This window comes from Varanus komodoensis, unplaced genomic scaffold (genome assembly GCF_004798865.1).
Source record: "Varanus komodoensis strain SLA01 unplaced genomic scaffold, ASM479886v1 scaffold13_3, whole genome shotgun sequence".
Classification (NCBI taxonomy): domain Eukaryota; kingdom Metazoa; phylum Chordata; class Lepidosauria; order Squamata; family Varanidae; genus Varanus; species Varanus komodoensis.
In genome coordinates, this window is record NW_025335409.1 from 1,274,082 (window position 1) to 1,288,620 (window position 14,539).

Consider the following 14,539-nt stretch of genomic DNA (forward strand, 5'->3'; position numbering starts at 1 on the left):
CGAGGCTTCGGCAAGGGGCGGCATAGAAATGTAATAATAATAATAATTATTATTATTATTATTATTATTATTATTATTATTATGCCTTTGCAGGTGGCAGAAAACTCTGGATTTGTAGCACAAATCATTGGCACAGGGTTAGAAATGATATGATAATGTTACTTTAGTTAATTAGACTATGAACTATGAACCCACATCTGATGGATCTGTACATCTTGGTGAGCAGTGATCCAAATTTTGGAATTTGTGGCACAAAACTTCAGCATATATTTGAAAGAGATAGCACAGTGCTATTTTGTGTGTTAGCCTACATTTGCTGTGTTAGCCTACACACTTAAGGGAAGTATCTCAAAACTTGGGATTTGTCGTGCAAAGCTTTAGCATATATTTGGAGATGATATTAGTTTTGGGTGTTCACAGATAACAGAACCTTTCAAAGTGGTCTACAGAATATGAAACAATAGACTGAATGAATTTGCAACACAAGGAATTCACCCTGTGAATAAACTATGCTGGATGAATTTGCAGTAAAACACAACTCATGTAACATCCCACAGTGTGCCCAAAATAAGAGTGGGCTTATTGTGGGTTGTTCTTTCCCTTGTTCTTTCCACCCCTGTCCTCTAGTCATAATGCCAGGCTCTTGTGGGTCAGAATCCATCTTGCCTCCCACTCCCTCTTCTGACTGTGACCCCACTTTCATTTGCAGATTCATTTATATATTTTAGAACCCCATATCACCACTACTAATAGCCATTCCACTGATGCCTAAGCTGCACTTAGGTTTCTTTCTCTTGGACTTGGGTAAGATGCAGTCAGTATGGTCTGGCTGAATGAGCCAAAGCAGGCTAACCATAGCAGCTGCTGAAAGCTGTTCTCAATTTAGCCTGTATGTGATCTCACCTCCTTATTGTTTGACAGGTATAATTGACAAGGTAAAATCAAAGCAAGACTGTATATGCTTTGAGAGGAGTAAGTGTACACTTGGCCAGCTTCGGGAAAAAAATTAGAAAAAAAAAGCAAAGACATCTGTGGAGACTTGTGCCACCCCAGTCCTTTTTGAAAAACAATGAGTCAGTGATGGTGGCGCCAATCTGACCCATGTCCAAGAGAAAGAAACCTCCCTTTTGCAACCAGTTAACCAAAAACCTCCCTGAAGCAACCTAACCTAAAGGCCAGGTCATTACAATGCAGATGCCTTTTCTGAATTCATCTCAAGGCCAAGCACTTCCAGTAAGCAAACCTATGGATCAGTAAACTGTCCAAGTGCCAAAACAATGAGGTATCTTCAAGAATCCATCTCAGAGTTGAGGAAGAGTAACAGTCAGCAGACAAACAACAAGAGATTCTCCTGGTATCACTATCCAGGGGGCAGGGAGTGAAGGATATATACTTCCAAGTTTGCTTTTTCCAGGACCAATGTGAAGACCAACTTTCCCAGGAAGTAGGGGAGCTTGATATATTCGTCAGAAGAGATTTGGTCAAAAATTCCTATGGTACAGGTGTGGGTTTGTATAATGGAGAGAAAAGACATGACATAAGCACCCAAAACATTCCACCCGAGACTGTGAGTGTTCAAAGAACCTGCTAGGCAGCTTAACACAGGGTTGTGCTAACCAGACTATATTTCTGTTTGTCATTCACTATTGAACTGCCTCTTTAAACAGCTTATTGGTTTGTACTCTGAAATTTTCAACCTCTTTTCTGAATCACTAATAAATCTTAAACACTGTTTTCACCCAAACTCGGACTGTATGCTTTTGGATGAAAAGCAGGAGGCTGACAAGGGGTGTGTCATGTTAACTGGTCATGCTACCACTGATTTAACAACCATTTGTGCACAACATGCTCAGCAAAATGTGTATCCTAGCTGTGCTCCTCTAAGGATCAACAAGACTTTAGAGCCCATCAAAGAGACCTCAGCAGGATCCTTGGCTAGTTATTCCCAAGGGGCTGAGAGGTCCTGGAGACGGAGGTGGTTTAGTTTACTTTACTCTGGGTAGTAGCAGCAAGTACCAGTTGCATGAGGCCTTGTACCTATGGCCAGGGTGTCAAGACACCACAGCTGCTGAGCTGTCAACTAGAACACTTTGACAAACAGGAAAGAAACTGCAAAGTAACAGTACAAGAATGGAAGTACGCTGCAGATCATTATCAGAAAATTCTGAATCACAATTTTCCCTTCTATTAGCTTCCCAGCCATGAAATCTTCATATATTTCATCTCACTTATTGCCCAGCTGCAATCTGCATATATTTTCCAGTTTAAAAACACACTTTCCAGTTTTTTTGAAATCCTTAGAGACTGCAAAATGAAACATACAAGATGTACATGGTGATGCACCACCCCCCACTATATGTGGCTACATTCACTCCATCCCACCCAGTAGCCTGTCAAGGGAACTGCACTAATTATCCCTTCAAAAGAGTGGCTTTAAGATTCCCCTTTTCTGTACTACTGAAAACTCATGAAGCATCCCAAAGAGGAGGGCTGTGAGAACTGTCAGTGCAACACTTCCTAAGGAGGAGATCTACAGTGAACCCCATCTTGGTGCACATACATTCAGCTTCTGTCTTGTTCCCTGGTGCATTCCAAGTGACAGCTAGGCAAGTGACAGCTGCTGGCAATTTAACCTCTACGAGTCTCGCCTTGTTGTTCTCTTATCAATTGACAGCTATAACTGACAAAGTGATAGACCAGGCAGGACTATATGTTTAACAGCTTGGACAGGGCTGAAAGACTGACAAAAATGAGTCAAAAATAAAATAAAGTAAAATAAAAATTTTAAAAAGGGAAACCATGTGATGGGGCTGTCAATGGCAGCGGCACAGACATGCTCACATAGAATCTCAGGGTTTTTATTGTCAATGCATCACGGACTGAAATACAAGTCATGAGCTGTCAGAATGGCTCATTGCCAAAAACTAAACCACCCTGTGGGAAGCAGTCTGAGTTTGGACAAGGTGGCAATCCACTATGGTTAGTTACCCATAATGGGTTATCATATTATACAAACCTAATTACTCCCAAATATGATTCATATAGTACAACTAAAGAACATAACAATATTTAAAATGTTCATTCAAATTAAACATCCAAAATGAAACTCCATGTTTAAAGATAGGATATCGCTGAGTTACAAACAGCATCTGACTGTCTCCTGCTGGTAACAGAAAGGTGTAATAGGTGGCATCTTGCTTAGCTTTAGCGTGGCCATTCTTATACTCTTGACACAAGAATAATAAAAAATCTGACATTACCATGGACATGTTCTAAATATTAAATCAAAGAAATACGTCACAAAGGAAACAAATCATACCTGATCGAAAACATTCAATAATTTGTTGAATGCCAGATTTTGATGTCTGAAGAGGCTGCTGCAATAAAGGAGGATCCCCAGGCTCCAGTACATGTACTAGAAAATATGTATAACAAGCAATAAGACCAATGTAAGGAAAATTACTATGGAAATAGTAATGGTTGTAAGACTGTACACACTCATAGCAGTTCTATGAAAAGGCTCCAATGTGCCGCTGAACCTATGGTCTAGAAGCCATTAATGTACAGTGGTACCTCGGCTCATGAACGCCTCAATTCACAATCAAATCGGGTCGCGAACAGAAATTTCAGAAAAATTTTGCCTCAGGTCGCAAACTCCACATTGGGTGAGGACCATGATAGCGGCCATGTTGCCACACGAACACGACCACGATCACGCCTGTCTTCCCTGCATGAGCGCAACCACGATTGCGCCCATCTTCCCTGCATGACTGTGCTTGGGGGGCTGGGGAGATGGCTACAATCGTGCTGGGTGGGGAGATGGCCGTGATCTTTGTTGTTCTTTGTTATTGTCACTTTGTTTCAAGTTTTTGCAATTTTTTAAAAAAATGGTTACAGAACAGATTAACCTTACTTACATTGAACCTTATGGGGGAATTTGACTTGGCTCATGACCAATTTGGGTTGCGGCCAGAGTCGTGGAATGGATTAGGTTCATGAGCCAAAGTACTACTGTACATCAAGTATCTTTTGAGCTCCAGCTTCAGCACAATTACACTATTTGCAACTGATCAACTTAATCTCAAAAAAGTACACAGACACACTACACAGCTAGGCTAACATGGCTAATTTACTATTGGAAATAACAGTTCCATGTGTTCAGTTCTGCAAAACATAAATGCATGTTTAGGCAGGAAAATCCCCAGTAACTGCCAACATCTCACAGTCAGCATGGTTGGGAAATACTTTTTTCTGTCTAAATATATGAGTCTGTTCTATATGTAGTACTGCATCTTTAATATATCATCTGATGAATTTATAATGAATTAATTGAATTTAGTCAATTAAAAGCTTTATTAAATCTATTATGGTAACCAGTTAAATTCTCACTCTTATGCTACATAATCCGGGTATAATCTGGTTTGAGGGAGAGTCCCCCTCCATAAGGACATTGGGGAGATCTCTTTCAGGGGTTTCCTCTCCTCTTTGTCTCTTAGATGCAGGGTCAACTTTGGTGAATAATCTGTCTATAGTCAGTTGTTTTTTCCTGCACTGCATAACCCTCCGGAAGTAAGAGACCATGTTATCATTCATGATTCAACACTGTTTGTTACAATTATGTTGGGGTGGCACTTCTCAAAGAAATCCTGGCACTCATTCCATTTTTCCATTATGGATTGTATCACATCACTGCTAACCTCCTCCCTGTCTTCCTCTTCCTCAGTGCAATCCTCCTCAGCAAGTGCCTTCCGCTGCTCACTCTGGAGTTCAGCAAGTTCTTCTGTCATCAGCTCCTCTATGTCTTCCCTGCACGAACGCAACTGCAATCGTGGCCATCTCCCCACTCGGGGGTGGGGGAGATGGCCGTTATCGTGCTGACTGGGGGAGAGATGGCTGAGATTGCACCCATCTTTCCTGCAGGAGCGTGCCTGTGATCACACATGTCTTCCCTGCATGAACACAACTGCACTCGGGGGGTTGGGGAGATGGCCGCAATCTTGGTTGCCACCCAATGTGGAGTTCGTGACCCAAGTCAAAATTTTCATGAAATTTTTGTTCATGACCTGATTTGGTTGTGAACCAAGGCGTTTGTGAGCCAAGGCACCACTATATATAAAATAATGATTTTGTGCAGTATGCAAGATTTTTTGCAAGGTAGGCAATCTCATCCTTAACTGTGCACAGGATTGCATTTAGCTTACTCACAGTGCAATCCATTATTGTTTTGACATTTTGGTAGGAAAAGGAACACCTGATTTTTGCAATAGCAGTCTTCCTTAGATTCTCAATATGACAACTTCAAGGGCCACTTTTAGACTGCAAGCCTGAGGACAGTGATTGTTTTTAGAAAGCCAAAAAAGAAGGCATTATTGATGTATAAAATGCTCTGCATCTTTTCAACTGAACAGTGAAATAAAAGTCTTTAAATAACTAAAATGTCTTTTCAGAAGCAAGCCCCAATGAGTTTAATTTTATTCCATGTTTATACTTCTCAGGTAAGTAGATGCAGGATAATCTTAGGCTGTAATCCTGTGCATACCTTCCTGTGATTACATTTCCTGTTTTTTTAAAATATCTCCTTTCTGTGGCTGCTCCATTTTTACCAGAACACACTTTCTAACCCTGAATTTTTATTTTCCTTTAAACCATATTTAAATATATTTCTTATAAGTCCTTCTTTAGTTCCAGTAAAAGTTGAAAAATGATTGTTTTCAATATATATATTTCTAATTATATTTTCTTAAACAAAGTATACAGGAATATACAAGACAGTGTTCTACTCACTCCTTGTTTCATGAGTTTTTAGGCTGAAACACATTTTTGGTCAGGTCATATGTATTACAGTGAGAGACCAGATTGCTTATACACAAATATTTGTTTCACACATGGCAAAAATAGCATTTCCAAAATGCTTATCTTCACAAATCCTACTTAACCATCAACCCTGATTAATTCCATGCACAAGAAGGCAACACAGACTTCATGGCATAGTATATTCAGTCGTGGCGTACCCAATTTATTTATTTTAGGATTGGTGGGGTTTTAATGTTTGTAAACCACCCAGAGAGCCCTCTGGGCTATTGGGGTGGTATATAAAAGCAATAAATAAAATAAATAAACATTCCACAGACGTTTTTAAAAAATTGCACTCCCTGAAACAATTTTATGTACCAGTTCTGCTTTTCAGTCAACCCTTTTAGAATAAAGTAGAAAACTTGGTATTTGAAGTCATCCAAATTCTATCACAGCTACATAATCTTTGCTCTTCATTTCTGAAAACTTCAAAAGAAAGCTTTCTAATGCTAAAGATGAAGAAACAGTATTACCTGGTTCACAACATCCATGGTGATGGTGGTCAGTCTGACAACACTTGTCCCTTAAAGGCATTTTCTACATCAATGACCCACTTTCCTTCTGCATCCAGTAGCTTGTCTCTGCTAAAATATAAAGGAATATAAGGTTTTGTAGTTCTACATGATATATCTGTAACATCATTGATCTCAAAGTCAGTGAATTTTGAGCAAGTACAAGAATTAAGTCTTCTTTGTTGAAGAATCTGACTTTTTAAATAAGCTTTTCTAGATGGTTTTGGTTGTTCCCAAAGCTATTTGGAAAGTAGCTTTTCTCATTGCTGAGTCAGCCTGCCCTATTAGAAAAACAATAATATTTATTTATTTAATTTAAACCATTTTTATGCCGCCCCATTCACAAAAAGCCTCGGGGTGGCTTACAACAATAACAAACAAACAGTTTATACAATTAGAGTTAAAAAAACCAGAAACATCTTGGCATGTACATAAAAACCCCATAAATACAATTCATGAATTAACAATTAAAATAACTTTTAAAAAAAAGGTCTTGGCCTGGCGCTGAAAAACAAATAATGACAGCGCCAGGCAGACCTCGCTGGGGACCGCATTCCATAGGTGGGGCGCCACCACAGAGAAGGTCCTCCTCTGGGTACTCACCCTCCTAATATCTTTCACGGAGGGTTCCCGGAGAAGGGTCTCTGCTGCCAATCTCAAGGGGCAGGAGGGCATATATGGACGCAAGCGTTCCTTTAGATAACCAGGTCCCAAGCCATTGAGGGCTTTATAGGTGAAACCCAACACCTTGAATTGGGCCCAGACTTCAATGGGGAGCCAGTGAAGCTGACAGAGAACTGGGGTTATATGAGAACAACGCCTAGTCCCCGTCAGCAACCTGGCAGCTCTGTTTTGCACCAATTGAAGTATCCTGACCGTCTTCAAGGGTAGCCCCACATAGAGCGCGTTACAGAAGTCTAATCGGGAAGTTATCAAGTTGTCACTGTCGCCAGGCAATCGTTCTCCAGGTAGGGACGCAGCTGATGGATCAGCTGAAGCTGAAGGAAAGCGCTCCTCGCCACCACCACAACCCGAGCTTCTAAAGACAGCTCTGGGTCGAGGAGCACTCCCAAGCTGTGGACCTTGTCCTTCAGAGGGAGTGCAACCCCATTCAGGACAAGGTCAAGGTTCCCTTCCCCAAAGCCCAAACCGCCTACCAACAAGACCTCCATCTTGTTTGGACTGAGCTTCAGTTTATTGGCCCTCATCCAGCCCATTACCTCGGCCAGGCACCAGTTCAGTACAGCCACTGCATCAGCTGGATTCGTTGAAAACGAGATGTAGAGCTGGGTATCATCAGCATAATGATCATTCTGCAGCCCACACCTCCTAATTTATTTATTTATTTAAAACATTTCTATGCCGCCCCCATCGCAACAAAGCCTCGGGGCAGCTCACAAAGAATACATAAATACATACATAAATAATGATAATATAACAATTTAAAATATTGTTTAAAAACCCCTGGTGCATTCTCAGTTAAAAATTTTAAAATCCTAATTAATTCAATAATTTAACAATTAAAATAAGTTTTAAATAAAAAGGTCTTAGCCTGGCGCTGAAAAACAAATAACGATGGCATCAGGCGGACCTCTCTGGGGAGCGCATTCCATAGATGGGGCACCACCACAGAGAAAGCCCTCCTCCAGGTAGTCACCCTCCTAATATCATTCACAGAGGGTTTCCGGAGAAGGGCATCTGTTGCTGATCTCAAGGGGCGGAAGGGCATATATGGACCTCTCCCAGCGGTTTCATGTAGATGTTGAATAGCAAGGGGGACAAAATGGACCCCTGCGGAACTCCATGGCATAACTACCATGGTGCAGAGCCATAGTCCCCCAGCACCACCTTCTGAAATCGGCCATTAAGATAGGGGCGGAACCACCGCAGAGCAGTGCCTCCAACTCCCAATCCCACTAGCCTATCCAGAAGGATACCATGGTCGATGGTATCAAAAGCCGCTGAGAGGTCCAGGAGAACCAACAGGGACACACTCCCCGTCTCTCTCCCTGCACAGGTCAGGGCAACCAAGGCAGTACCATACCTGGGTCTGAAGCCGGACTGAAATGGGTCCAGATAATCAGTTTCATCCAAGAGTGCTTGGAGTTGTCCCGCCACCACCTGCTCTAACATCTTGCCCAAGAACGGGATGTTGCCCACCGGTCTATAATTGGTGGCCATCTCTGGATCCAGGGATGCCTTCTTTAGGACTGACCGGACTACCGCCTCCTTTAAAGGGGCAGGTACCCAGCCGTCCCTTAGAGAGGCGTTGACAACCTCCAGGATCCAGGTCCCTATCCCGTCCTTGGCTTTCTTGAGTAGCCAAGATGGGCAAGGGTCCAGTAAGCAGGTGGTAGGACGTACTTGTCCAAGCACCTTGTCCACATCATCACACCGCAGCAACTGAAATTCATCCATCAATTGTGGACCAGATGGCAACATTGGCACCTCCCCGAAGGTTCTGAGTAACTAGTGGAGTCCAGCTCGTGAAGAATCTGAGCGATTTTCTCCTTGAAATGCTTGGTGAAGTCGTCACAGCGAGCCGTCGAGGGTGGCACAAGATCTTTTTTTGGGGCCTGGATGAACCAGCCCCTGTACCACCTGAAAGAGCTCCACCAGATGGCATTGTGAGGAGGCAATGGAAGCGGAGAAGAATTTCCCCTCACCGCCATAGCATAGGCCCGATAATGGGCTCTTAAGTGTGTTCGGTCAGATTCATCCTGTGATTTTCTCCACTGCAGGAGCAGGGCCCCTGGATGGTGGTCCACTAAAAGAAATATGCTTCAGAAGGACAATTAAGAGAAAAGATCTCCTCAAACAAGAGGAGGATCATGGGAAGAACACGATCTGAGCATATAATCACTGTTCCTCCATCACCCAAGCATTTCCTTCAATCAAAATGGAGGAAAAGAGAGATAGGAAGGTCAACTGAAAAAAATTAGAAATGCCATACATAGTGTAAACAATTGCATACCAAAATGACTCTTCCAATCCCATGCTTTTATACACCTAAACCTAAAGATTCTCAAACATCATCTTTAAAATTACATTTATCAGCCACAATGCTTATGCCACTGGTTTTCTTTGCATCTGTGCACTTCTGGCTACACATGCAACACACTGCAAAATTTAATGATGTGGTTCCTAATGTTACAGTTTCAACTGTTGAGTGATGCATTCTTTTCTGGGAAAAGTAGCTCTGGAATTTTTTCCAGAAAGTTTCCCAGTGCTTTGAATGTTATGTGTTTTACCAAGTTTGTTTCACTAAATTTTCCCTCCCAACACACACACTGCTTCAATATATTAAAAATATCTCATAGTAAACAGAACTGAAAATGCAGTCTATTTCAGTTGTATGTTCTGTGTAACACATCAAAAGTTTTCCTAATAGCTACAAAAATCTTTGAACTGAACTACTTGCTTTATAGGGAAATTAAATTAAGCTCACCATATAGAATAAATATGCATATATTTATCATAATATATGTATTCATATATTTATATCAAATACATTCAAAGTTTTATATGGCAATTACAGGAACATTTTAAAACAAGAATACACTTCTTTATGATGGAACTTGAGCAGGAGGATACAGTTCCACTCATGCCCTGCCTCTGGAATCGCATGGGGAACTGACCGGCCAATATGTGAGCAAGTACTGGTCTAGAATAGACTCTTGGTCTGATCCAGCTCAGTTCTGCTTATGTTCTTAAGTGCAACAACCAGTAATCAAAGTGTGAGTTTCAGTTTCAGTTTTTCTTCAGTTTGTTATTGAAGAATGCTTGCAGTAGAGGGCAAATACATCATTTATAAGTCAGGACCAGACCCATCCAGAAGCCAACAACACTGTGCGCAGAAAGTGATTCTTATATATTATTTTTAGTTCCCCATGGGCAACTGAGTACCAAGGCTTGCCCATGTTTGCTCTAGAAGAATAACTTATAGAAGTTCATATCCTATATTTAGCTCATCCAACATGATGGACTGCAGTGCAACAGTCCAGACAACTATGCAGACATATACTCCATGAAAGGAGGATACTCCATGAAAAAATATGAACATTTTCCAGAAAAATCATGGTCCAACACTGTTGCATATCACTTCCTTTTCAATATAGGTGTCCCCACAACCACAACTTTCATAAACTTGTTCTAAACTTCTAACATGTAACACTACACAACTGATGGACTGGTAAGTCTGACAGAGAAGGAAGAGTGAAATTGTAAATGATTTAATTGTGAATGAATGAATATATATATATATATATATATATATATATGCTGAATTCTATACCAATACATCTATGGCTATCTCATAAATTTATACCATAACCATCAAGCAGCATAATGAGTTGAAAGGCTTGGAGATGTGAGGTCTATCACTTGTGTGTTGGACCCTTACCCTTCCTGTCTTATAAAATAAGCCAGGACATGGGGTTAGTGGATTAGTGTCTGATCCATTTATGGTGAACACCTCTCTACAGGCAAGGTTCTCTCATGGCTGTAGGCCTTCCTTAAAGGGGCAATCTCAGAAGGTGAATCCTAGAAATGTCTGAACTGGCCTCAGTCACATACACCTTTACTATAGCTCCTTTTGGCTCCTGTTAATGTGCTATACATGGGGCTGCCTTCCAAAACTGTTCAGAAACTTCAACTGGTCCAGAGTGTTGCAGCCACTGTTGACCAGAGCTGCTTAGAGGGAGCAAATACCTCCTTCCTCTGGCTACCAGTTCACTGGCTACCAGTTTGCTCCCAGAAATAATACAAAAGTGAGCTTATGATCTATCAAACACTATTCAGATTGGGACCTGGCTATCTGAAAGAACACCTGCTCTCATAAGCCTGTCCAGTCCTTAAGATCTTCCACAGATACCCTTCTTTTGAAACTGCTACCATCAGATATGTTTGGTGGCAATGAGAGGGCCTTTTCAGTGGCTGCTTCCAAGTGACTTTTCAGTGGCTTTACTCCCTCACAAAACAGGCTAGATTTGCACCATCTCTATTATCCTTCCAAGAGCAGACAAAACTCACTTTATTCAAAAAAGGCCTTTGGCCTACATGTACATTTGCTGCTTAAAAGCTTTTATTCTGAAATAGTCACATTTTTAGTTTATTATCTGTGTTATTGTTTTAAACCATATTAAATTGTTTGGTAAGTTACTATCAGTGCCATTTTGGTAGAATGATAAGGTATAAATCAAATACATAAATAGTAAAGTCTGCTTTGTATTTAAAAAATACTAAGGAGAGAGATACCTAACCTCTGAGGATAAACATTAAGTTGTACAAAGTAAGTCTTGTGTGTTCAAGTTTCCCACTAGACCAAAAGCTAGCAAGTCATCATCATTGCTGGGATTCTTTCCAGATATTCCAAAGATTACCTGTGTAATCTATATAGGTGTTCTTGAACTCCAACTTCTAAATTCCTGATATCAGTGTTTTATTCCTGAATATTATTCATTTTATTGTTCAATACCAATGTTCTTGAATTATGACTATTCATGACCCCAAAGATTTCAAACAGCAAGGACATACACTTTCAATTCCATGGATAAACACTATATTGTTCAGTAATTGTCAACTCTTCCTCATGAAAAGTTCTAGATTTACTCTGTGCACAATTACTGTCAAGTTTCACTTTTCTCACTTATTCTCCTACTCAGAAATGCAGACTTCAAACAGAAACCAGTTTCTCATTTTCAAGAAAATAAAATTATGCGGGCTGCATGATTGAAAGAGCGTAACACAAACCTTCACTTGTATAAACTAGACTCTGTCAGTTGCAACCGGATATATCTTCATCAGTATAGCAACCATTAAGCATTTATGCTTGTTCAGGAGATATTTCAGAATAGGAAACTTGATTTAAGTCACTGATATAATCAGACTTTTCATGGTGTTTTAATAGCCTTGCTCTAACACAAACTTGCCCTGAAACCACCTACTTCCATTTACTGGAAATCCCACACACATCCTACCATGTCTTTTTGCACCCAAATATGCTACATCTCAGAACACCTATTGCTACCACCAATCATACATGCTGCCTCCCATGTATCCAGTCACAGACCTGGACTTTTACAAAAATAAGTGCAATGATCACAACCAAAAGTTTTTTCAAGCCTCATGACACCTTAGGAAGATAAGAAGCTGTTTTATACTGAATCAGAGCATTGGGGTATCTCTGTCAATCTTGTTGACACTGATGGCCACTGGTTCTCCAGGGTTTCAGGCAGGAGTACTCTACTCAGAAATGCCAGAGATTGAACATGGGACCTTCTGCATGCAAAGCATATGCACTACCACTGAGCTACAGTCCTTCACTTAACTTCCTTCAAATATCACCAGAAAAATCTTGCATATTCAACTTAATGTTCTTCCTTATATACAAGACACACTGATACTACTTAAAATCAGCATCTTCAGGACTCAGTCTCCAGAGCTCCTTTGTAGTGGTGGAACTCATTCTCCTCCTAACAGTGTGAAGACAGATGGGTATACCTGATTGTGCAGAATGTGTTTGCAAACTCAGCCCTCTCTTACCTGAGGACTGGATCTAAGCGTTCCTCAAACCAAAGTACTTAATATATCCTCCCTTTCACAGGAAACTAAGGATCAAGCACTGGAGGCCCAAGATCCACATCTACCGCACTGAAAAGTGCCACCAGACTCTCTGATTGTCACTCTAACCTAAGACAAAAGAGCTGTTTAGAAGAGTGCCCCCGTGACAAGAGGCTTTGCAGACCATAGGCAACCATAATGAGAGACGACGGAAACGATAAGCTCCCTTCGCCAAACATCCCCGGAGAAAAACAGTGGTTGATCCAAGCCATGTGCTCACCCACCACGACAACTCAGCAGAGCACCCTGGCACCTTCCGTCCCATCGCTGCATTTCACACCCGTCATGCATTCCTCCACGGAATCCGGAGGCCACATTCCAAAACAACGCACGAAACACCACTAACACAAACGCGCGCGCGCAACGCTTCTCCCACGGCTCAGCCCTCTGCACCCACGTAGCCTTGGCGCATCCCCGCGGGTGGCCAGGCAAGCCCTCGCCTCGCGCTCCCATCTGGGGCCACCTGTCACACCACCAGCCCGCCGCGCGCAACGCAACGCAGCGCAGCGCAGCCCGCCGCGCGCACGGCCACAGACACAAAGTCTCCGCGCTCAGCCGCAGCCTCCGCAGCAGGAGCCGCCGCCGCCCGCCGCCCGCCGCCGCCGAGGGGGAGGGGGAAGGGGAGGCTGCGTGAGATGAAGGGCGGCGGAGTGGCTGTCTCGCCGCTCGCCTGTCTGAAGAAGTTCCAGCGGCACCGCACTTACGGAGGCTCCTGGAAAACGGCGCGGCCGCCAGCTCAGCCGCCGAGTCCCTGAGCGGCTGAGGCGGCGGCGGCGGCGGAGGACGGTTAGCCCGCCGAGCAGGTCCGCTTCGCCGGCGGTGGGAACCTGGCTGCGGCGGTCTGTCTGGCTGGATGGCAGTGCGCGCGGGAGGGAAGGAGGAAAAGACGCCACCCGCGCCGCGTCTGTCCCTGCGCCTGGATGTCCGGGTGGCGGCGGCAGGTGACAGCGGGCGCGAGGCGAGCCCTCTCCGAGGCAGCCGCGTAGACCTCAACCTCCGCCGAGGAGGCGGCGGGGGAAGGAAGGCGCTCTCACCGCGTCCCGACTGAAACTTGCCGTCGCCTGTCCCGCCCAAGCGGCCGCACGACGCGACCCCGGAGCCGGATGGGCGCAAGGGCAGGAAGTGACTGCGGCCGCGGCAGGGCCGGGGCAGCGCACCACGCATGCGCCGCACCCGGCTTCTCTCGCTCGGCAGCCCTCTCCCCCTCCGCTTTTCGCTCACTCGCCCTCCTCCCGCGGAGCCTAGCGCACAGGTGCCTCTCGCTGCCGCCGGATACTTTATTCCCTCCCGCGCAATGGAAAGTTGGTTTGGGAATGGGAAGGCGGGCGGGGGGGAGACGAGCGAGCGAACGAGGAAGAGCGCGGGCGCGCGCACCGCTTGATTCTTCCACGTGCGCCTCAGCCAATCAGAGCAAGGCACCGCGCGACCTGCCCGGGCTTTCTTTTTAATTTTTTTCCCTTGCAGGAGGCGGGTAGCGCTTCTTACCTTCCCCTGGTTCTTCAGGGCGACTGAGAAGTTGTCGCGCATGGCAGGACTGGCACGAAGCGTCTCCG

At 43.6% G+C, this 14,539-nt stretch overlaps 1 protein-coding gene across 3 annotated transcripts in view; it reads right to left on the reverse strand.

Moving 5' to 3' along the window:
• ZNF800 (zinc finger protein 800) overlaps positions 1 to 14,051 on the reverse strand; it is a 29,292-nt gene extending 15,241 nt beyond the window's left edge. Inside the window, exons 1-3 of one of the 3 annotated variants that reach the window (XM_044423470.1) lie at positions 13,691 to 14,051; positions 6,327 to 6,437; positions 3,320 to 3,415 (exon numbers count right to left, since the gene is read on the reverse strand). In XM_044423470.1, the coding sequence (XP_044279405.1) occupies positions 3,320 to 3,415; positions 6,327 to 6,387 (157 nt within the window). In that variant the 5' untranslated portion in view covers positions 6,388 to 6,437; positions 13,691 to 14,051. Of the gene's footprint in view, positions 1 to 3,319; positions 3,416 to 6,326; positions 6,438 to 7,585; positions 7,608 to 11,746; positions 13,340 to 13,690 lie in introns of those variants that run through there. The other 2 variants (XM_044423471.1, XM_044423472.1) reach the window with 2 other exon arrangements.
• Positions 14,052 to 14,539: the final 488 nt, after the last annotated feature.